Source organism: Cuculus canorus, chromosome 3 (genome assembly GCF_017976375.1).
Source record: "Cuculus canorus isolate bCucCan1 chromosome 3, bCucCan1.pri, whole genome shotgun sequence".
Lineage (NCBI taxonomy): Eukaryota > Metazoa > Chordata > Aves > Cuculiformes > Cuculidae > Cuculus > Cuculus canorus.
The window spans coordinates 31,617,761-31,642,947 of record NC_071403.1 but is presented as its reverse complement, the minus strand read 5'-3'; the positions used below and the strand labels follow the sequence as shown (position 1 = coordinate 31,642,947).

General features: G+C 37.2%; 2 protein-coding genes across 3 annotated transcripts in view; one reads left to right on the top strand and one right to left on the bottom strand.

The window, feature by feature from the left end:
- SESN1 (sestrin 1) overlaps positions 1-25,187 on the top strand; it is a 78,300-nt gene that overhangs the window by 6,566 nt on the left and 46,547 nt on the right. The gene's annotated exons all lie outside the window — the stretch shown is intronic.
- CEP57L1 (centrosomal protein 57 like 1) overlaps positions 1-25,187 on the bottom strand; it is a 58,661-nt gene that overhangs the window by 31,511 nt on the left and 1,963 nt on the right. Inside the window, exons 2-3 of the mRNA XM_054062315.1 lie at positions 24,558-24,748; positions 17,343-17,513 (exon numbers count right to left, since the gene is read on the bottom strand). Coding sequence (XP_053918290.1) covers positions 17,343-17,420 — 78 coding nt within the window. The 5' untranslated portion in view covers positions 17,421-17,513; positions 24,558-24,748. The remainder of the gene's footprint in view (positions 1-17,342; positions 17,514-24,557; positions 24,749-25,187) is intronic.

Below are 25,187 nucleotides of genomic sequence, written 5' to 3'. Positions count from 1 at the left end.
CTTTGTGGCATGTCTGGTCTCTGTGGTGTGCATGTTAAGAGCAGTGATACTGAAACTCAGATCTGCTCCTTGCTCTGAAGTGGTTTATTCTGATGACTGATATTACAGGAACCTGGCTAGTTTTCCAGATCTTTAATCTGCTTTTGGTGCAGTCTTTGATAAATAACTTCATAACTTTGTCCTCAATATTCTTTTTATGCAGTCTTTTTAGCCTTCCCGCACAACAGAAATTACTTTCTTTAGTGAACTTTGAGGGTAGGCATATCTGTTACGTTGTAGGCTATTCTTTTGTCCAAGTTAATTTGACTGTGTCCTGCTGCATGATAGTGATGTTTTCCTGTGATGCTTACTGTTGGTCAGTCACCATGGAAAGGTGTTGCAGATGAGATTTATAGACTGTTCAAGCCTACAAATTTAAATATAGTGTTCTTGCTGGTGATAGTGAATCTTATCCATCTGGAAGCTGACTAGTATCGTTGCACAATGTCAATACCCACATCAGTTTCCCATAGTACTCTTATGCAAAGGAAATGAAAACACACGGTGGAATGGGTTTAATAATGTCTTGTAGGATGCTGTCTTCAAAAGCCACCTGTTACCCTGCCAAACTGCTAGTGTAGAGAACATTTGTCTGTTAGGCTTGTTGTTTTGTGGTATTCAGATAGTCTTGCTTTTCTCAATATTGGCAGAGATACTGAAGTAATGACCTGATGCACTTGAGTGATTAATCTTATTTACAGCTACTGCTAGCCCACAAAATGACTGTACCTCCACAGTATTTATTGTAAACATGTTCTGATGATGGGTCTATATCACGTGTATGTGCTGAGATTGGCTGGAAAAGTTAAGGCAGAAGACTTAATCTTGACATGTTAGGGAATGTTCGGAGTGGGGATGTGAACGTATTTTTTTAAAAACTGAAATTGTCAGTAGTCGATGACTCAGTCCTTCAGCCTCTTTCTGAAGGCTTCAGTCTGTCTGTTGAGAGAGACAAAGCGAAATTTCCTTTTGTTAAACTTGCCAACTGTAGAGTTGCCTGACCCTGAGGATGTCTTTGGTTGGAATAAAGAGTTGTTTGAAAACAGTGATGTAAAGTAGAGGATATGGGTCACTTCAAATGCTGTCACTTTGAATGCTGTTTCTGTTTGGAACCTTTCCATTATTTTCCATGCTAGCTGTATGCCATCCTTCTTGTACGAAAATAAGCCTTGCTAAGTCAACGTTTTCTTATAGTTGTTTGAGATAACTTGATCTGTAAATTTCTGGGTTTACATGATTTTGTTGCATTGATTTTTCAGGACATTGTAACTAGAATTTTTATTTTCAAAAGAACTGAAGAGTGAAACACATTTAATAATGTTGGCTTGGTTGATTTTCAATGCAGTCAAAAAATAAAATGCTTTAAACTGAAGAAATCAGGCACAAACATTTCCTCTTCTCTTATTATTTGCTGATAAAGTAAGCAACTGTTGGGCATGCATTACTGGCTTACATGAAAAAACAGTTGTTTCCTGATTTTTTTTTTTTCATAGGAGCTAATATCTAGAGATCTGTAGAAACCAGAAATGCTTCAGCTTGAATGCACTTTGTAAATAACAGCATCTGTTCTCCCGATCTAGCAGTTGCTAAGTCACACAAGCTCTGTTTTAGGTATATACTGTGTGTGTGTGTATGTGTATATATATATATATATTTATCCTTCTGCTTCTCTTTTTGAGAGGTGATTCTAGAATTTGGCCAGTGTTTTAATTTCATTGCTGGAGACAATCCTTTCCAATCTATACTCATGTACTTTAGTGTACAATTTAGACCTTTATCTCAAATTATTTTTCTCACTCTGCTACTCATGGTGTATGGGTAGCAGTGATTCTTTCTTCTCCCTTTGCTGATTTTGCTAAAAGTTCTGCTCTGCTTTAAGTTGCCAAAAAGCCAACTTATTTCTATCTTTTTTTTTTTTTTTTTAAATCTTGTAATTTGTTTTTCACATTTGGTATGTAAATAACTGCTTTCATTTTGGGATGTTGGCATGCATTTGGATGATATTTTGCTCACATATGGAGAAATTTTATGCATTTTGAGGTGTTCAATCAAAGTAAAAAGCACTAAGAATTTGGAAAGGTTTAGAAATTAGGATGTAATATGAAAAGTATTAAGTGGAAAAAAAAAAAAGAGTATGGACTCCTAGGTTATCTAAAATAATACGTCTTCCATTAGCTTGACCAAAGTACACTGTTTGCGAGAAAATTACATTGTCTCATGGTGTGACAAGTGCAAAAGTGAGCATTGAAGAAATATTTGCTGTTTTGTCATCCTACTCTTGACTTTTTCCTCAGGTCAGGGCTTATCCTTTTAAAATAAACATAGTGGAAAAGTACTGAGTATACCATTGTGAGACAGAAAAGAGTTTTGAAAGCTTGATTATATTTTCCTGTGGATAATGAGTGTTTAAATTTCCAAAAATATGGTTTGCTGGCAGTATGGTTTTCTATTCCAGTCAGTTGTTTACAGTTTAATGGTGGGTGTGTGTATAAAAAAAGTAGCTTAACTCTCTCTCCAAAAATCAAGTGAAACATGGAAATCTTTACTTGGATCTACATCCATGAATTAAATCCAAAAACTTAAGTGGTGGTTTTTCTCTTGTTTACCACTTTATTGATGTTTCCAATGACTTTGACTTTATTTTTTTATTCTTTGTGTTTTCTTCTGGAAAGCTCGGGTTAGATTGCTGCCAAAAGTTGGGTTGGGAAGGTGAACTGGTTTAGTTCTATTTAAACTTAGTAAACAATTAATGATTTTCCTTACTCCAGCTTTATGTAGAAACCGAACATGTTCTTTCAAGTCATTTTGGGTCAAAAGTATCAACTGCTGTGGTGTACCAGTGCCTGAATACTAGCCCAAAATACATTGGACTGGTATTTTAAAAATAGAGGTGATGCTAGAATGCATACTGCCACTTACGCCATGCAATCTGATATGTCTTCCTTCTGTGCAACTACAAGAACTTAATTTCAGTCCAGGCATTGTGCTAAAGGAAAGCACAGTGCTTCTGGAAATGTGCTTGTTTGCTGTAAATTAATTAGGAATTGTAACTTTGCTTGACTTTTCTAGGCTTTCTGGAATCAGGAATAAGATTTTCTCAGCTGCAAGTCTTTCCTGCAAAGTCCTTTGTCTACCTAAATATCTGATTGGCTTTGTGAGACTCAGATGTGAGACTCAAAGTGCAACAACCTCTTAGTTAAATTTTCCTCCCTGGGATATTCTTGCTTGCTATCAAATTGTTTTTCTAAAGTAGGTATTTTAGTTAAGGATTCCTTAACTCCTGGATAGTAAGCATGGAATAATACGATGTTCAAAGGAGGAAAAAACTTGAAAATAGAAACTTACCTAAAGCCTTTCCTGATTGATTGATTGATTGATTAATTGATTTATTTTTTGTAAAGAGCAGAGGAACCTCCTTTCTGAAAGATATTTTTCCATTGTGGTTTGTTTCTGAGCCTCTGCTGTTTCTGGTCTTTTGGGGCAACAAAACTTTTAGCTTTAAAATGCAGCCTGTTTGCCAACAGCACATTCCGCCCAAATTAAGCTGTTTGCTTGGATTTTCCATTTGTTTAAATTTTAGTTTTAATCGAGATTTAACTGATTTCCATGTAAAGACTGAAGAAAGGAAAAAGCTTTTCTTAAACTTTCTATTTCTGTGAATATCCAAACAACACTGAGTGCAAACTTGTGTCCATTTAGCAGGGCTAAATAATTGGCAGCTACCATGCAGGTAGTGTTTTCTGGAGCTCATCGCATTATGAAGATAAGTCCTGATCAGGACGAGATTGCTTTCAGTATTTGCCCTAACTTTATATGTGTCTATTCTGCCTTCGTATTACAGAAGAGGTTTTAGAAGCATTCCAATTTTTAAAAAATAACTCAACGGGTATGTTTATAACAGTTGCTTATATTTACCTAGAAATTAATATATCAAAAGTGTTCTATAAAAGAAGCTTAATTCTGGCATTTTTATTGACACGGGAAAACCAGCCAAATGGAAATGTTTTTATCTGGCTTTTAAAAGCCTTATTGGTATCTCTGCTTCTAACATTATGCTTTTCTAACTATTCAGAACATGTCAACGCTGCTTGGCTGATGTCTGGCATCAATCAGAAGAAGAGTATGTGTAAATAGAGAAGGTTGAATGTTGCTTCTCTTTCTTTCATTACTTGGTGTCAGGCCTTTCTGCTAAATTATATAAGTTTTTGAGTAGGTTTTCTCTAGGAATGAAAGGTGTGGATGAAACATGAAATGAAAGTGGAGAGGATACTTTTTGTATTACAAAGTAAAATATCTTGAACCTTTAGATTCTAAAGGCACTGGTTAACTCTTCATAGCTTATGCTTTAAGTGAATACCTGATACTGAAGCACAAATTGTTTTGTGTTTTTTTTCTACTTTTTAGAGGTAGGTACTATGTTTGCTGGCACTGGTAAAAGAGACCTGGGGGAATCAGAGTCTTCATATGCTCTGAATTCAGGGTCACTGCTAACTGCAGTGAAAAATATGGTTGCTAAATGGCACTTCCAGTACAAAAATTATTATAGTGATAGGCTGTGGTGTGCTTCCCCTGTATGTGACTCTTCACCTCTGTTCCTCATCTCTGAGACAGAAGTCTACACTAGAGGGTTCAGCAGTGTCATGGATTTGCATGTTTTAGGAGGAGGTACAGTTCTTGTACATCAGATCTTGTAGCCATGTGCCTCAAAAATAGTTCCCAGTAGTAATAAATCTTCATGCATGTGCATAGAAACATGCTAAGACGATTAAGAAGATTCTTCTGAAAATGTCATGTGGAAGCTGAATGCTAGCTGTTCCCTCAAAAAGGAGTTGCTAAAAAAAATACTTGAGAGGATGTCCTGAGGTTAAAAAACCCAAAGCACTTTACAATGAATAAATTCAGATTTTAATACCATCTCATCAGCGAGTTCTTGTTGGGAGTTTGGAAACTAAGGATTTCTCTAGATGTACACTCACAAATTGTCTGTTTAAAGATGACTTCAGGAATAACCATGTCTTCTGAGATATAATATCAGATTTTATGTAGGGGGCAGATCAGGTGCAGGAATTGTTCTGTTTTGAGGAATAACTTGCATATGAAGCAAGGCAGGAAGTCCTTCCTTCCAGTTAGTGTCTTCAGTCAGGGAGGAAAGATTCTTGGATTTTAATTTTTAATATTGATAGAATTCCAAATAGATACGTTGTGACATATGTGACATATTTTGGTGTTATTTAGATAGAAATAGCATTAAGGTCAAATGCTGGTCAAAAATATGTATATTTTTTCCTCACAAACTTAATAGTTAACTGTAAATTAAAAACTTACTTTAACTGTAGACTCACATGACAATGGAGGAAGAATTTGGACAAAAGGGGCCTTCGAAGTGGACTGTTCAGTATCCGCACCCCAGAAATAGGTCTTCAACCTTTTCATATCTATTCTGACAGACAGCTCGTCTGGGTCTAGCTCATCAGAAATTTCTGAGAGTTCTTGTAAATGCTCATTGGAGAAGCTTTCTTTGAAGTAAATGGGCAAATGTAGACCTATCCCCAAACCTTTGTAGTGTTGCATCTTAATTTTAGGACTAAATGGTGTGTGCTATCTGGGGACTGTTTTGAACCTATGTTATTCAGAGCCCATTACCCAGATGCCTCAGTGCTTACATCTTTTTGATAAACCAGGCTAATGCTGCAAATCCATCAGTGAAGCAATAACAAACAAATTCTCAGTGCCAGCGCCATTACTCTAGTTTGTGATGGCCTGTTTCAGTTGGCAGTTGTAACCATGTTTGCACTTTATTCAGTGATGCTGGCGTGGCAGGGCCAAAGCAGCATGTTTCAGTGAGTCTACTACTTTGCGCTGAAGATAGGGCTTTGGTGCAAACTTATCTCAGGTCATCCTTTGCTAATGTAACCTTTCTGGTTTTCTGTCCTTTGTGGTGAACCCTGGTCTGCGTGTGAAGATTCTGCTATACTAATACTTTGTGTCTCTTATTTCTTGTTTGCACATGGAAGTTGGCAGAAAAATGTCTTGGTTGGGACATCAAGTAAGCCAGATGGCAGAGTGGTAATCTGACAGAGTGACCTTTGCTATATTCTCCCAGTCTTTCATGCAGTAGCAGTCCAGCCAGAACAGAGATCTATCTGGCCACAGTGGTACTTAGCACTGGAACAGCTTAAAACTTGTTTCAGTGCACATGTTAAACAGTTTGTTATTGTGGAGGGATGGGCTAGAGAGAAAGATTCTTTCTTCTGGGTTAATACAAAACATTTTCTAGATTTGCCAAGTAAACATGCTTTGAGTTAGCCCCTTGGATGCAACAGTCTTGCTGTGCTTGCTGTAGTGCTGAACTGAATGGAATTATGTAGGTTTAAGCATAGGATTCGATTTCATAGTGAGCTTTGCTCTACCTTGATGTCTAGAGCTGGGGCAATTTGGAACAGAGATAGATCTTCTGTCACTTGTTGATGGTGAAAGTTCATTTGATGCTGGCTCTGTTAGGACATGAACTGGGTATAAATACTATGTACTTTGATTCTATTACAAAAAAACTCAGGTTTTTGGTTTTTTTTTTTTTTAATCGGTAGTTGGTATAGGCAGCTATAAAGAGATACCTTCTTGATTCTGTAACAGAAACAAACACAAATTCTGTATTATCATATGTTTTCATTATTTCAGAAAAAAAAGTAATCTTTAAATATTTCCTGTATGTAATACTTGACTATTTAATAATAACAGAATAGACAATCCAGCTAGGTAGTACTTAGAAAAAGCATTGAGTTCCTTTGTTGTCTAAGACAACTTCCAAGAAATGGAAATGGAAATCAAATTGGAAAAAGCTTGGGCTGCAAGTTGTTATGAAGTATATAGCTCTGGTAAGAGGCAGGCAATCTAACAAAGAACTAATTCTAAATTATGCCAAGCATTATTTATTTCATTTTGAAATAGCATGAGTAGGTTCTGGAATGAACTGGAATTTGAAAACTGGTCTGTTTCATCTCAAATAAGAGACCTAACTTGGTCCTGGAGGTCTTACTAATTGACAGGATGTCTCACAAAGAAGTAAGTACCTGAGGTCTTAAAGATTCCTCCAGTTAAGAAAAAAATACATGTTGTCCAGCTGCTGTGCAGTTCATTTGCCTCAGTGGAAAAGTGCTTTATATTAAAGCCAGAGCAGTATGGAAGTTTCTAGGGGCCTCTGAGATGGGGTGAAGGATTTTACCCAACTAAGTAGTTGTAATACCGTTTTTAAGTTAATGAGATGATCTAAACGAGGATTTTGTTGGAGCCTGAAACATGCTAAAATAATTTTGCCAATCATAATGTTCGGTATTTTATCTCCTATTTCCTTTTTAGAACACGTCTAAATATGTTAACTTCAGAAAACAAGTATGAAGTATGTGTTTATCTGGCTTGTTTAAAGTTCAGCTACTCGGATCTTTTTTTTGGAGAGGGAAAAGAAAATAACTAATTATGCTGTGCTACAGAAATGGGTCAGAATTTTCTTGTACCACAAGGGAAAAGCGTTTTTTCTTCATTCAGATGAAAAGTTTCAATCCTTGTGTCCCTTACTGTGATATTAAACAAACCTGTTTAATTAGAAGTCTGTTGTGCATAGCTTTTTGTTTGTTTGTTTTGCCTTGAAGATTTAATAATTTTAATTTTCCCCTGAAGAATTGGAATATTTGTTGTCTTAGCAGTAGTATTTTGGCCACCTATTGTCACATTTGCAGTGCAAACTGTTTACTGACAGTACTTAAATTATTACCATCTGATGATGAAAGAATTATGGATGAAAAATAAACCAGGTGCTTCATTAAAAATGTTGTGTACAACAGACAATTTTGACATCCTGAAAAAGATCACAACTGCTACCTGTTATTACTGGGAGCAGGCCTGAATTAACAGGGCTGATCATGTGTAGTAAAGTGAGGCATACCCATGTTTGCAGGGCTGAGGTTATGTGCTTCCTTCAGGTTTCCTGAACCTTTTGTAGCCACAAGGTTTGTGACCACTGTGCCAAGCTGACTGTCATAGTTGTCTCATAATCTGAGAAGTTATGTTGTGAGTAGAGAGATGTAGGAAGGAGATTCTGGATGTGCCATATTGAGCCTGGAAGCAGGGTATAATCTCTTATTTGTTTAGTGGTGTACCATTTAGCAGGGCCTAGGAGGTTAAATGTGATGTGATACAAATGCAGCTGCAGTGTTTTCAGAACCAACCTGGCCCACTGATTGTGGGCTACCATGTGTGCCCGTTACCATAGCAGTAAATAGATAAAAGTCCATGCCAGTGTTTACAGTTAAATTAGCCTAAGCAAACCCTTGCTCACTTGAGCATGTGTCGCAGAATTCCACTTGGAAAGGGTTTGATAGCAGGCAGCAGTCTTCAGATGACAACCTGTTACAGCTCAGCTCTGCCAGGCTTCTTGGCAACAGGAATAGCATTTTTTAGATCCCTAGCTGTACTGGAGCAAAGAATTTGCTTTGGATAGTATCCATATCCTTCTGTTTCTTCACAGGTGTATTTTAACATGTAGATGATCTAAATGAATTGAAGCTGATGCACTCGCGGAAGGAAGTTGTAATGAATTTGAAGGAACACTTGGGGGAGACTTGATGTCTTATTTTATTTCCAGGATTTGACTTGTTTGAAGTAACAGCACTGTGAATTGAGACCTATTATTCCAAAATTCCTGAAAAATTAAAATTAAACTTTTGTCCTTAACTTATAGTCTTGTGCTATTTCTGTTTACAGAATAGTAACCTGGAAGCTTCTTGAGATGGGGCATATTTTTAGGTAATTTTTGTTGGTGATGATATCATACTAGTTTTCTTTAAAAATTTCATACTTGTAACTGACCGACTACCTAGATATGAAAGGAATCAGTGATAAAGTTGTGCAGAAGGGAAAAGAGGAGCATGCATGAATAGGTGAACGAGATCGTTGTAGCGCTTCATATATTAGTTATGAATGCTACACCATTATATTCAAGTTTTGTGCCTATTTCTATTTTAATTCCTGATTTTCAGTCTATCGGTTTTATAAGGAATTTATCTTCAACTGAAATGTCCGAAGTTTGATCTTGGTGGTGTTGAGACTTTGCATCAATATGTCTTTAAAAAAAACCCAAAAAACCCAAAACAAAATAATGCACATACAGCAAAAATTCACCTCCTCTAAATACAAGAGAAATGCATTCCCATATATTAAAAAAAAATCAAACCCAAAGAAAAAAAAAACCCTCCCACTCAACTATAGTAATGTTTTAATAGTTGAAACAGCTTGGGGTCTTCTGTTGCTAACCATGGTGTAGACTTTCACCGATCTAATCAGAAAATGCTAGCATAGGTACTAGGAGAAAATAGCCATAGTCAGACTGTTTTCTTTTTCTGAAGGAACTAGCAAGAGAGCGAAGTAAAATTGTCCAATAATTTATGTGAAGAATTCCTAACTTTAATTGAGGTTACCAATGAAGAATTTTAAATTAACATCTGGCAGCTTACTGATTTTCTAAGCTGAGAGAACACAAAAGAGTGGATTCTAGATGGGGAGAGACGGCTGACATTTTGTGACTTTTTAGCTCATATTAGACAAAACTTAACTGCAGAATGTTTTTAAGCTATCTCTAGAATGAAATAGGTTTTTCTGCTGAACTATATTGTTTGTAAAGTAAAATAATGTATTACATGGTAATGTTGCTGTTTGCTATTTTTTTTCTATTACAAGCAGAGTAAAACTCCTGAATTTTCCAGGCTGTGAGTTTTGGAAAAATCTACTTGAGTACTGTAAGTTGTCCTCTATTCTAAAGAAAGAGTGGAAAAGATTATTCTTTGTCACTGGCAGGCCACGCTTGCTAGAAAAAACTAGATTATTTGCTCAGTGACTGGTCCACTACGAAGGACTTGTTTGGGCATGATAAAAGGGACCCTGTGTGGTGAAAATTCCTGTATGCTGTGCTGCATTTTAGCTTCTATCCTGCTGTATGACTTTATGGTAAGGCCTCCTCTAGCTGGAAGGGTGTGCTATTTAGTTCAACCCCAGTTGTAGTGATGACCCAACAGACTGCATGTATCCCCAGAATTTTAATATTAGGCTCTAACGCATCAGAGCATGGATGGTATTTACAATCGAAAAAGGAGGGGCAAAAAGTGTTGGAGTGTGTGGCCTCTTAGCCACATGAAAATACTCTTCAAATTGTTTCATCTCCCTTAGTATATGTATGTGGCTTATACTTTTGAGGCGTTTTCAGGTGTAGTACTGTCACACTTCTTACAGCTCTGGGTAATGCATTGAGTAGCCTCAGACAGATTACTTGGATGGTAATTCAGACACTTGGTGTGCATTTAGGTCATGATTGTGGCAGTTTACTATGCAGTATTTTCATTGTCCCTGCTTTGCGTGTGATACAGAATTCACAGTAACAATAAGAGATGTTAGGTTTTGCAACAGATGGCACTGTAGGAAGAGATAACCCTAACAGAAAAAGTTTTCTCTATAGTAGAATGCTTTGTGTTTCAGCCTTTGTTTTTATGGTATAGGTGTTGCTTGTTTGTGTTTTGTCTTTGTTGTTTGTTTTTGGTTTTTTTTTTTCCAGATGTAATAAGGTATCTTAAGATTACTGGTGCTTATGGTCAGCAACATGAGAATTCCTCTGTCCTGTATAATTATTCTGCAAGACAAAGATCCTGGTTTCCACTAAGTCACTGAAAGACAATGCTGCAACCCAAAGAGTTCAGAAAGCTTCTGTTCGTGCCTCAACTTAGAATTTCAAAATTCAGGATCTTTCTATCCCTGTAGGTGAAGTCAGTGAGCAGCTAGGCAGAACCTCATCAGACGTTCAGACATGTCTAAGAGTGGTTCAGTGTTTCAGTTTTGCAAGTGGGCAATAGACCACACCTATGCTTAAGCTCACTCTGCATCCAGAGATTAAATGTTTCCCCCTCTATCTCCTCTGGGATAGAACATGATGTTCTGTGACTGTGTTTATGGAAGACCTATCAGATGGGCTTTGCACAAAAAAAACCGGAGCTACCCCTCCCACTCCTGAGTAATAGCTTTGTGGTTAGGGCATTCCCAAAGAGTAAGGACTCTAGGTTCAGCACCTTTTCTGCCTGAGGTGGTTGAAAGTCATGCCTCTTACATGCCTAGTCTCCCAAGATGAGCGAATTGGACTAATTTTTGTTCTCAGTGCTAGACCAGAAATTACTTGAACTTGCCCTCTATCTTGTTTAAGTGAGCTGACTGCCGAGGTGAGAGATTCAGCATCTGGGCTTGAGGTTGTGATCTTTGTGCCTTTTGGTGGTGGGCACAAAGCTCTAGTACAGTGAGAGATGAGACTGAAAATGCATTCCTGTCTTCAGTGCTTCCTGTTGGCTCATTTAGGTGGCTTCCAACTTGACTTGCAGGTTTTTGTGAATGCTAGTTAAGGTGTATTACCCTCCTCAATTTTTTGTGTAACTATAATAAATGTAACTTGTGTTTCTTGGTGATAGATTGAAGTGTGATCTTTGCTAAGAGATTGAGGCACAAAGTAAGTGTTGTTGTCTTAAGTGTCATTGGACTTCTCTATAGTGTAAAATTGGACCTTCCACTTAGATACTTCTTCCTTTAAATACCATTTAAAGGCTTCTACACTAGATAACTAAACTGCTTTTGTTGTGTTCCTGTGGTGTGAATGAACATGAAACTTCCAGCTCACAAGCATTTGAAAAGACTGTTGAAAATGGAGATATCGTCTCATTTGTTTTTTGCACTTGTACATAGGGTGTCCACGATGCGTAAGTACAATGATACAAGTAAGCATGTTTTTCTTCAGTGAGGGTCCTTTCTGAAGGCGTGAGAGCTTTTATCTTTCCAGTAGATCTCCAGACTTCTTCCACTTCACATCCCCTCACACTTGAGGGCACTGTAGGTTCATTCTTCCTTTATACTTGAATGGCTCTACAGGCTCTTAGTGGAGGTTTGAACCAGAACTGGATGCCTCTTGAATGTTTTTTGAGAGTTTTCTCGTTATTCATCTTTAGTTTTGGAAAAATGTTCTGATCTAGTAGTTTCCATGAAATGAAAAGAACAACAGTTCTTTAAAATATCAATATTTGTATAAGAATTTGTAGTATAGGTTGGCATCTGGAAACGACATAATTGTCTCAGGTGGGCTTGCAACTTGCTTTCAAAACCCAAGTGTAACAAGATGTGTGTAACCTGCACTACTGCAACCAAGTGGCTGAAACAGGATTACTGAACCAGCAGGACAAAGGAAGAGCAAACCAGTGTCAACAAGTACTGTACACTGTGCTGAGTTTAATAAAGAGTGAAGCTTAAACTCTTCTTGAAGAGAAATATGTGCTTTTGTTGCTATTTAAGTTTTCCCAGGCTAAGATTTTTCACTTGACTGTACTATACATGAACTAGATCATTACCATTAAAAGAACCTGAAGTTCTTCCAAGTTTATATTCGGGCCAAATGAAGTAAGCCTCTAGCAAACATGCAACTAGATGACATAATAGCATATGTTAAATATGCAGAGGCTTTTTTATTTCCCCATCCCCTAATCATATCAAACAGCAGATGAAACACATACCTCTCAAGTGACAGTGTGCTGCAACTGTTTTATTAGAACTTCATTCAAACACTGTGTGCAGTTCAAAAACTGTGTACAGTTGAATCTTGTTCATGGTGGATGGCCATGAGCATCCTCAAATGCCAGAGGTTCCATGAACAGTACTGTGAAGCAACCTGAAAAGCAACTGAGTTTCTCTCTGTGACTGAGCTCACAGAGTATGCTGCAACACTTCCCTTCATTCTCAGGCCTTCTGATTTTAGGGTAACTTCACATGACTGCATGTGAACTAAATTACCATGAACTTCTGAGTGGCTCACCTGTAAAAACTGGTCTGTCTGATTTGCTGTGTAAAATGTGTCAATCTGGGAGTGTACTGTCAGTTGCTGTGGTTGAAGTGACAACATTTAACTCACAAGACTCTGGCAAATTGATTGTTTAGAGTTGTGAATTTGTTCTGTTAAGGGCTCTTATTATGTTTGCTTTGCCTTCTGTGTTAAAGCATGTCTGCATGCAGAGGCATATATTCCATCACCTTCAAAAATTTACCTTAAAAGATTTTTGGAAAGTAAGGAAATATAGCAAATGCCAAACATCAAATAGTTCTGTAGACAGTTATTGGTTTAATCTGTTGGCAGTAGATTAAAGAAGGCAGATCGTGGCCACTTCTTTCCTTGTTTTCCTACAAGACTGGGCTAATAGTTTTTGCCTCACATCCCCCAAGTGACATGAATTAGTTGGACAATTCATGTCTGTTTAGTGACCTCCTAGTTTTAAAAGCTTATATGAATATTAGAAGCCTAGAGTTATAAATATGGAACTTCAAAATGGAGTGGATTTTTTTTGCTTGTTTTTTTGTTTCTGGAATAGCTAGCATAAAACTGAAGGTTGGCTTGTTGTCAGGTTAGCAGGTGTCGTTGCAGTGATTCCTCCCCTCTTCTGTGAAGTTTTAATCTTCAAAATGTCAAATGGGAGAAACAAGCAATGACAACAGAAAACAAGAACTGGTAGCTTTCCTTTTAAGATTATCAATGTCCTTGAAAACAGGACTCTATTCAATTTTTGTGTGGGTTATTACACCTAGTGTATGGAACCAGGGAAAGCAGGAGTTTGTGCGAAGTGGAATCTAGTGTGAGACTGTGCTTGTGTAATGATCCACTGCTATTGCTTGATTTCTTCCTGGGAATCTCCCCAGCCTAGATGGTATATATTTATTATGTTAATCTAACCCACCGTGGCTTGTTCTGTTGTAGGCCTAAGATCTTCTTCAACTGGGTCTTCTGGGTCATTAGACCCAGTTGGCTGGGAAATGGCTTACATGGGGCAGCAGGGAAAGGTATAAGTAAAAAGTACAACTAAGAGTGACGTAATAAATATTGCTTTAGAATTTAGGCACCTCTAGGTGACTGTTTGGTGTTCTTACCTTTGAAAAGTACCCCATGGAATATGCAGATTTCTGTAGAAAAAAGTTTTCAGAACCTTTTTGCCTGTTTTGGCCTTTTAGTAGTCTAATTTCTAAATGGCAGGGAGAAAGAAGTTCATTCACTGTGTGAGACTGAGACAATCAAGAAGTGAATCATAACTGTAATGCCTATTTTCTACCATCTGCCAAATAAAATGATATTATTGGAATGAAGTAGTTTATGTCCTGCTAAGGCACAAGAATACTTGGCAGTAAGCCATCGATCACTTCACAAAGCTCTACAGCCAGTGATCATAAGGGACGAGTGGAACCTGCAAGCGTTTCCAGATTCTGCCAGTCTGTGTGAATGGTAAAACCCATTCAGTCTTGGCTAACTACAGATTTTTAACTGTCGCATTTTTGTGCAAGTTCTCCATGCCCATGTTAATTAAGCATGTAGTGTATTATTGTTGTAGCCTTTTTTTGCACTTTATTCTATACCATTGAACTCATATCTTAGTTTGCTCCGAGGTAGACCTCTGGTGTCTGATTTGCAGATTCCATTTGCTCCCTCAATTCTGCGCACAGACCAATTTCATGTCTGCACTTGGTAACTACCACAGTTACCAATCCTAGATGAGATACTAGGGAACAGAAAGGCTGAAAAGAGCTCAGCAAATCTTCTCATTGTACTTGTTTACAATTTTTTTTTTATCATCTTACTGTTTTCCTACAGTATCTCATGCTGCCAACTGAGGTGTCATGAAATCAACACGTTGTATTTTAAACATCTCTTCAATTCCACTGCTACTTACTACGTGAAGCTATTAATTTCTGTATTTACTGTACAGACATGATCTGTCTCCCTTGTGTGCCTATCAAGCACATAACGTGCAGGGTCTTTATCAATAACAGTCCTCCCAGATAGCACATAGTTGCATCATACAGGATGCGGGGCTGCAGTAATGCATCCCTCTGACGCACAATAGGCGTAACAGAAGAAGGTACTGCTGAGGCAGGATTTGGGTGTGTGTGTGAGGAAATAGAGCAAACAGTGTTTATCTGTCTGAAATCCTAAATGAAAAAAAAAACTGTCAGCCTGTAGAAAGTAATGATGTAGTTTTGCAGCTCCTTCACAAAGTATGACAACTCAGTAGCATCTGCATAAATCAAAGTTACAACTCTAGGAGCTGAAAGCATAAAAAGTAGTAGTATGTATTCCCTTCCAGGTAACTTTGACATGTCTTTTTCAAGATGCTTGCGCAGAGGCTTTTTCTGCTGTTTTTCCAATGCTTGTTGGTAAACTAGAGGAAAAGCCCTTGGTAGCCTGACTAAACTGTGTGTAGTGTTATCTTTAGAATATTATACAAAATTGCCAGTTTGAATCTGTGTGAACACAGAAGATGACAGGCCCTGTTCTGGAATTCTTAAAGATGCTAAGTTTCTCATGACCATCTTAAAACTGAAAGTCTTCTCTAAAATGAAACTTAAGAAGTAATATAAACTGTACGTACAGACAGTTCTGTAATAATTTTCATCTCTTCCTAAGAGATCAGCACTGCGATTGTGGTTATTTTGTTGTTCAGTCATTGTATTTGCACAGTTTTGCAGTGAATCTGTGAACTTGTCAGCTTCAAATTGTGCTACTCGAAGCTATTGTAGGTAGCCTTCAAGATCATATCAGCTTCTGAAGCCTTTGCCAACTTAGTGTTAAGTTAGCATTCATGTGCCCTACTGTTAAAAGGTACTTTATACATTGCTTTGTTGTGAGGAGGGGATGGAATTATAATTATGACTTTGTTCTCCCAAGGATATGGCACGCAAGTGTTCTCTCTGACATCTCAAGGCTCCTTACTAATAAATATTCCTCTGACAATTCTTCCCAAAATATACCTTCTGCTTCTTCAGTAATACTGCAATGGGCGTAAAAATTCTGCAACTAGCCTAGGAGTACAGATGAGTTCTGTTCCTGGCCTGCCAAATCTGATCTCCTGTGTAATCTTGGATGAGTTCCAGCCCCATTTCAATTTGCTTATCTGCAAAATGGAAATAATGCTCGTGGAACTTTACAGTACTTTTAAGTTATGTGAAAAGCTGCTAGGATAAAGTCATAGAGATATATTTAATTGACACTGCAATACTTCTAGTTAACTTTTATATTTTACTGCAATTTGGAAATCTACTATAGCATAACATTCATATGAAGAAAATTATATCTAGGTGGACTATGGTAGAAGTTATCTCACCTAAGAGAGATAATAATTTCTTTTGATACTGTTAAAGGGCAACCTACAGTGCTGCTGTTTGCCTCTTTGTTTCATTTTATTACTATTTTAATTGAGTTTTAATTTGCTTTAATTCAAAAGTGGGTAAACATGTTGAAACTTTCTAAGAAACTGAATTTAAGTTGGGGGAGAAAAATAGAGCATGAATAATAGAAGGCTGAGAATAACCATTTCATAGTGTTGCATCCACATACGCTGGCATTTTCTGTCCTTAGCATCCTAAAACATTTGAATTTGGGGATAGAGTAGACATTCTCATAAAGACCCTAAGCCTCTTTTTTTTTTTTTTTTTTGGCTAACCATTGAAATGCAGCTAGCTTTGAGAAATGAGGAGGCAATTGAGGAGAACACAGCTGTGCTGCACAGTATGTCAGGATACAAAGAACAACATACTGAAAGTGTAAGGCAAAGCAGGATTTGGCCAAAATTGAGATCTGGCTGGAAGTGGAAAATGGTGTACGAAAACAAAACAAAAAACCCCTCATTGCTTGTCTTGGTGTGTTTTCCAGTCTCTTCAGCTTAGAAATCAGTAATGGGCTTTACTGTAAAGCCTTGCCTTAAAATGGTGACCTTTGGAGCCAGGCTAGATCGGTGTACCTTGTGCTAGCACAACCTCAGCAGAATTGCAAGATTGTGTGTTGTGCCTTTGTTTATTTGAATGCCATAGTCCTATAAACATGCTCTGCTTGCTTATTATTTCTCCTGCCATCTCCCATATTTTTTTGCAAAGTGGGGCCAGCAGGATGAAGAAAGTTGGAGAATGCCATCATCTTGAAATCGGCTCTGTCTGCACAGCTGACCCTCCAAAAGCTGTAAAATCGAGTTGTGTTAGGCCATACCTTTTGTGGAAGGTACATACAAGATACTATTTCTGTGGCTGCTTGCAGAAATTCCAGTGTTCAGTTTGAGAATGGGAGGACAAATCTAAGCCATGTTTTCACTTACATAAATGTTTTCTCTTATGAAATTCACATGTACCTAAAGTAGGGTGCCAGGCTGATGACTGCAGCTGTTTAAAATAGAAAAGCAGATGGAACAAATAGAAAGATTTACCACAGGGCTTGATCTCTTCCCCTGAAGCAGCCATTCATCATCAGCACACCGAGACAAACAGCAAAACGAGTTTCCCATCAGAGCTGTGATTGGTCTTGGAGAGGTGGCAGAGCTGCACAACAGCCTTGGGATTGGCTGAGCTGGAACACACCTCTGGAATCTGTTTGTTTCCTAAAAATAAGATATAATCTTTTACATTTCATTTACAGATCTTCTATCTTGTGTTTAATATCCAAATAAACTTGAGTAAACATAGTTAACCTCTTTGGAATGGCTGTAATACTTGAGCTAAATGGGTGGAATTAATTCAGGTTTTTTTTGTTGGTTTGGTTTTTTTCCCCCTTTTCTTTCTTCTGAGTACAATAAGGCCTGTGTGAACTGTCTAGATCTGTTGTTTGTATTTTTCTGGTTGGGTATATATAATATTGCAGAACTTTCTTACATCTTAACTAGAGCTGAAAGTTATTTTTCAGATTTTATAATGCACTGACTTCAGCTTATACTGAAAACAGATATTCTTTTAAAATTGTTTTTAGCTCTGCTCTGTAAAATTCTGTTTGCACTTGCAATGTTTTTCATTGTTTTTTGGTTTGTTTTTTTTAACCATCAAGTTACTATTCCTGATAGTGGTTTAGTGAGCTATGGCTTCTTTTCTTCATTTAAGTAAATTTAAATAGATCTGAAATTTTCTTGTATTTTGTTTGTGAAAGTTAAGGAATTAAACCATTGTGAAGTCCTGCATAAAATAACTTCAGACCATAACTGAATGAGAGATCTGGTCAGCTGCAGAGAATGTTCCAGCTGAGTATCTGGCATAGCTGAATGCATTAGAACTCATTAACCTACTTCCTCTCAAAAAAAAAAAAAAAAAATCCAGGGGAAGGAAATTGTATGGAAAATACATACGACTTTTTGTTGTGGTTCAAATGAGATGCATACAGAACCAGAACACTGAAAAGCTAGTTTGTGAAGCAGGAACTTGTGGTTTTGTTTTTTATGGGTTTTTTTTTTTGTTTGTTTGTTTTTTTTTTTTTTTAATCAAGTAACAAGGATTTGGACCAACACTTAATATGGGAATATTGCCTGTGGGGTTTATTGCCTTCAGGAAGGAGAGGCAAAGATACATAGGAGAGTGAAAAGGGAAATGGATCAGAGAGAAGATTAAAGGCAAGAATAGCTGACTACCAGAAAGCTCTTTAAAGCCAAGTTCAACTCTCTCTTTTTCTTCCTAAATAATAGTTTTAGCTTCTGGTATGTGGATAAAGTCAGTAGTTGGTAATACTTCAATTGACAGTCATCTTTTGAATAAGCACTTATATCTTCCTCATCTGTGTGGAATTAACGTTCCAAGATTTTTTCACAAGACTAGCCTTGCTATAATATTGGTGCTGCTTAACCAACATTAAACATTCCATTCTTAAACCTTTGCAGCCTCAGTGATGGTTTAATAAACTTCACATTATCACATTAAAATTCCTTGCTCTTTGGAGTGAAGTGATGAGGAAATAACACCTGCACTTATGGAGGAATTACTAGCAGCAGATATCTTAAATTCTCTGATGCACAAGTCTCTATTTTGTTTGTTTAAATACTTAAAACAGAATAGTGATTGAGAAAAGTTATCCAAATAAATGAAATGAAGAAATGTAATTCAACAGCTGCAAACAGAGGAGTGGAATGGGAATATTATTGTTAATATCTTAATTTTTTTTTGTTGGTCCTAAGCTGTATAACAAGCAAAGCTGACTTTTGCTGTAGAGAAAACCATTCTCCTGTTGGATAGGAATGGTAGAGCTAGCACACTCACTTCTTTTATATTCACTTTAGTAAATGGTGACTGGAATATTTTTAAAGTAGTGTAATTTAGATAGCTGTGTGAAAGAGGGAAGCTTGTTCACTGATGTAGAGGTTGCTGAAGACCTGCTTAAAGAAGGGGACATGTCCATCTAGTATTTGTTTACTTTTAGTAAGATTTTAAGAAATGTAATTGCTAGGAGATTTGGTTTCTGTTCCCATCTCAACCTCAAAAAGCCTGGACCAGTTTTGATCTTCAGAGGTTAATAAAATAGTATTTTACAATTCTTGGAAGAATTGGTAAAGGAAGAGGTTAATCTTAGTGGTTGTGGGTGATAGGTACCTAGAGATGCTGATAGGAGAGAGCTTAGTGTTGGTTTAGTTTTTTTCTCAGGGGGGCTGTCACCTGACATTTGACCGAAAGAGTGTAACATCTATCTCTTTTTAGCACGTAAGCTCATTTTTTTTCTTTCTTATTTGTACAGCAGTCCTGGATTTTGTTGATCACCAGTTATTTCCAGTATTTAAGATACAGAAGGCTTAGCACTGTAAAAGGAGTCTTTAGATTGCCAAAGGGCCAAAATGCAAGATTAAAAACTGTATTCCAGAGGCATAAGGGAGACTTTGGAAGCATAGAGATACTAATTTTCCAGCTGAGTATTTCTAGATTATGAACTAAATGCCCATGGGCGAACAAGTATGTTCAAGGACATTTCCACTGTCCTTTTCCCCCTATAAGTGTGACAAAGAACACATCAGGCATACTACTTCTAATTTAAAAAATAAATCAAAAGTTATAAGAAAAGTTATAAGAAGCGAAAGTACTACACATACAGTCCTCTTCCTTGGAGAAGGGTTAGAGAGGAATATGGACTACTTAGTAGCTAAATTTCCTGATACTTTGTATGCTACTGCAAGGCACCGGTGTGCTGATAATGGCAAAGGAGGATCCTACAGAAAGCAGAAGTGAAAGTATGTGTAGAAATGGCTTAACGCCCTTGACTGAGTCAGATCAATCTGGGATTAACCATTGGTATGAGTTTCATAGTTCCATTTGCATATACTATTCAGATAATAAAAAAATCCCAAGAAAAACAGTTCAGATGTTAGCCACATCCATTAGATGTAAGGAAACCAAGAATTATTTAAAGTTGTTTTATTGTAGTCAAAGATAATTCTTTGAAGTCTTACATTTTTATGTAAATCAATAGGAAAAAATGGTAGAGTGGTTTGGTTTTGAAGCTGCTAAGTCTGCTTTGTAGGAAGTTCTGTTCCTCAGTCTGATCTGTTTGCCCATTCTTGGCTCCTAAACTAGCAGTCTCCTGAAACAGTGAGACTTACAGAAATAAGTTGAAGGTTTTATTTATTGTCTTCTGGCTCTTCAGCCTGTAGGATTAATCAACAACAGCTTAGTTTTATTTTTCATTGAAGATTCTTACATTTACAGGTTTTTATAACCTGGTCAGTTCCTGTATGACTAAAATGTATCACGAATTGACAACATTGGCTGTTGTAGCAGCTCATCACATTTACTTTATTAAATAAAATGGAAATGGCCAATTGAGTAACACTGCACACAGGCAAACCAAAGTAAATGTTTAACAATGGTTACAGTGGTTTGTAGGAATTTGTATGGCTTGTAAATGCCCACCTCTCTAGTCTGTTTCAGAGAAAATGTACGGTGTTTCTTTAAAAAAAAATAGTATATATATAGAGAGAGAGAGACTCCTTGCTTTTGGCTTGTCTTAGCATTTGTCTTGTTTGTTTTTTCTGTTTTTCAATATCTTAATTTTAATTTTGGAAAACCTAGTATGTATGAGTTACCCAGAATTAAACAAAAGATATTTCTCTTTTTAAGTGGAGAAGATGAGCCTTGTTATGTTTCATCTTAACATCTCAGTTTAACGAAGGGGAAGAGATGGAGTGATAGAAAAGGCATCCTCATTTAGGAAGGCACTGGATCTATTGTCTAGTGAAACTGAAAAGGAAGTTGCAGCAACTGAGGAGGTAAACTGACTCAGTCGAGAACAGCAGATGAGGGAGGGCAAGTACAGATGTTTGACTGGGAAAATGGAAAGTGGATTGGTTGGGTAGGTCAGAGAAGAACTGACTAATTCCTTATGCTTAGAGGATGCAGTAGTTTACAAATAATAAATTTAAAAGGGTAAAAAGTGAAAAGTTCCCTTTACGTAAGTTTCTTCTTTTAAATCTTCAAGGAGAAGGTGGAGTTGTTTTTTCTTAAAAAAAACTGAATTTCTTTTAGAATATAGAGGCCAAAATTTTTTTCTTGAATGAGGGAAATGTTTAACTTCAATTATTCTCCCTTGTCCAGGATCTTTCATCATGCAGCCCAGGGAGTAGGCAGAGCAGAAGCATTTAATGACTTCTGGACTTATTATAAATTACATGTCTCCTGGAGGAAGTAGGAAATATCTGTTGTATCATCAACTGAAAAATAAATAGAGAAGTAGATTTTATCAGATCTACAGTGACTTCAAAGTTAATGCGAACTTAGTACCAATTTCAAAGCCCAACCAAAGTAGTAGCTTAATCAGCTGGTGCTAACTATTTCTTACAATGATGAATCTTAATCTAGAAGTGGAGATGGAAGCCGTTTAATTTCTTCAGCTTAGTTTTTGGAATAGCATGTGCACACCTGTTAGAAGGTGAGACCCAACAGAAGAAATTCTGAGTTTAAGTTAGATGCTGTGGAGGTTTTTTTTTCTGTGTGTCTGTGTGTGTATAAACATATATATGAGGTCTGACGCAAAAAACCCAAGATGGTGCCTGTAACTGTTTAACACATCAAGAAAATCAGCTGTGATCACCTTCGAAATAGTTACCTTCTGAGTTGACAAATGGATGCACATAATACTGCCAACATTCAATTCCGCAGAGCATTTTCTGAAAGGCTGTAGTTTTTACTTTGACATCTTCTATGGACAAAATATAGGTTCCTTTGAGCACCAACTTCTTTGGGAAGAGGGAGCCTGGTCTGACAAATAGGGTGGGTGCTCAAGCACAACAATATTGTTATTAGCCAAAAACTGCTTTGCAAATGTTGTGGGCTGGTGCACACTGACGTTTTCTGACCGACGGTAAGAAAACATCTATATTTGAACATGCGTCCACTCTTACTGAGTGATCGAGCTGAGCCTTGTATCACTGTGACAGGTTAGAACATGTTCTATAACCATCTCTGTCTCTACCCTCCCACTTTTGGTTCCCAAGCTGTAAGGTTACTCTTGTTTGGGGTTTTTTGCATTGGACCTTGTATATGTGTGTGTCTACATATATATATATACAAAAAACCCCCGTGCCAGTTATTGTCATTACTGTGTCCTCATTTGGGAGTTCTATAGCTACACCCGTATTTTTTTAAATTAGTATTGCTTTGTATTACTGAGGCAATATTATGTGCAAAACCTGCATAAATATGTCCTGGCTTTTCCTTGGAAAGGATAATGATCTTTCTTTGAGAAAGTCTGTCCATTTTATGCAGCAGACCTTTTGATATTTGGCAGGAGCAGTGGAACCACGCAAGAGGCCTTCTCTTTTGTCCATTACTACCACTCAAATTTGTCAGAGGTGTAAATATGAAAAAGAAAGATATCCCCTTGTGTCCTTAACGTTCCTCTGAAAACATTGCAGAAGTTGCAGCACTACCTAGGAGTAAGAAGGAGCTGTCAGAACAGTTGTGAGGGTAGCAGTGTAAGAGGGTAAAACTGGGCTGTAACCACAAATCTGCAGTTTAGTCACGTATTCATGGTATATTTTCTGTGCCCCTGGAACCACAATGGGGAAAGAACGCTACAGTTGTCATACAGGTGTAAGTGTTGTTGTTCACGAGAATTTCTGGAGTCATAAGAACCTGTGATGTGTAAAGAAACTTCTACTTGTGAGTAAAGTTATTCCTGTACATCAGGGCACCAGCAGCAGCACTGTACTGCCCTGCCAAAGTTACCAAGTTTGAAGCTTAGTGGGATTTTATGCAGGGCGCTCTTTGTGTTTGAAATCATTTATGCAATCTAAATTCTATCCCCATGAGTATTGCCATTCTCTTCAATTGCATAGTAGATGTGATCCTAACTAGAGTTACTGTCCATTTAAATTCTGAGAATATGAACTAAAATTTTATTCAGGGCAAGTCTAACAGTTTCCCATGTCCAAGTTATATCTTCTAAACTTTTTGATGTAGAATATCATATGGATCAGGGACAATCAAGAGTTACAAAAGGGAAGTTCCTGTATTTGCATACATTGTCTCAGGTCTCTAGTGGAGCTCCCTTTCATTGTTGTAGTCTATTTATGCCTTCCTGCAGGTTCTGGAAATGCTGAAACTGCAGAAAACAGGAGTGTGGTTCTAAGCAACTGCACAGCAAGTTCTATTTTAATCACTTTCAGCCTTATCCTACTGTGAAATCTGTGTACTGTATCTCTTCATCATGGGAGGAGGAGAGGGAATTTAAATTGTAATTAAGCTCTATTTTATGATTTACATATGAAAATCATAACTACAAATAAGTTACAATCTTCCCTAGGACAGTCAAAGCATTAAAAATCAATAAGAGAACAGTATTGTGTCAGCAATTAAAATACAAGCCTGTCAGTACTGCTTCTTTGTTCACAGATTCAGAATTAGGAAAAAAAGATAGGAAATGTTAGTTTGCTTGCTAGAATAGCAGTGTCAGAACATGAATTTAATGTTAAGTACAAAACTCAAACCTGCTCTGGATTCTGGAGGACCTAGTATTTGGTCTCCCAGATATTGGCTGGTTGAGGTAGTTTGACTAGGAAACAACAGCTGTGTACTGTCAATATTGGTACAGATACTGGGCTAAAAAATAAACCAGTAGCCTGACTGTTTTGCAAAGTTTAGAGTTGTTCCTCCTAGGTAGGTTGCAAAGTTTCACATGTTAGCTAAGAACATGAAATATTGACCGAAGCAGATGACTCCTGGTTGGCCTGGTCAGCTGACAAGTACTTTCCTGTAATATGGGTACATCGTAGCTGAGTAAGGAGGTATTGCTGCTAATGCATCTCTTAAAGAAAAACAACCTACGAACAATGCACCCCCATCAAATGTTTATAATATTTAATTGGACCTCCATAAATATGAGCTAATGTTAAGTATCTACATTAAAAGCAATTCTCTAAAATGTTTAAGTGATGTTTCTGTTTTAGTGTCATAGGCCGTACTGTCACTCAGGTTTCTGCTTTAGTGATACTGTGTTGTTCTTCTGCTTAGAAAGCACTGTTTATAAGATATCTGAAGTTCAATTAAAATGTTATGAATATTTTAAATCAGGATTTTAGAGGTTTTGATTATCTTAGCAAGTTTAGAAGATCATAGTATTAAATTGCCAGTTGTTTAAGTGGTTGTAAAGTAACCAAAATGTTGAAAAGACAAGCAGAACCTACCTTACAAAACTCCGAAAAATCCCCCGTCTACCGAACACTTTGTCTCAGCATGCTTTGTGGAGTATTTTATCTCTCGGAGTGTTTCCCATGTTTGTTAGATGGCTCAGCTCCAGAAGTGCTTTAACATAGCCGGCTTGTTATTTTCTTGTACGCCTGAGTGATGACATTTGCCTTCTCTCCATTATTCAGGTCTGTAATGTGTGTCATATTATTTCTACACAGCCCTGATGTATATATACCTCCTCACATATCGAAACTCATCTACATTCTGTTGTTTCCTTATCACATACAGAATCAGAATTGTTAAGGTTGGAAAAGTCCAACCATCAACACCAATATGCCTATATAGAACAAGGTTTTTTCTTTCTGTCCCATGAACTCAATTTCATTCAGGTGGAAATGAGACTTCAGGATTGAGCTGCTCTAGGATAAGTTTTTAAAGAGCACCTTTCCATATCACCCTCTGCTTTGTGGGTGCATGCATGTACAGCACTCCTATAGAAACACATGGTAGATAAACATAGGAATCCAAATCCTAGTTATTTTATTACTGAGATTAATGTAAGAAAACAATAAGCCTAGGTGGTATTATGAAATCAGATTTTCACTCTGAAGAAATTCAGGATCTTC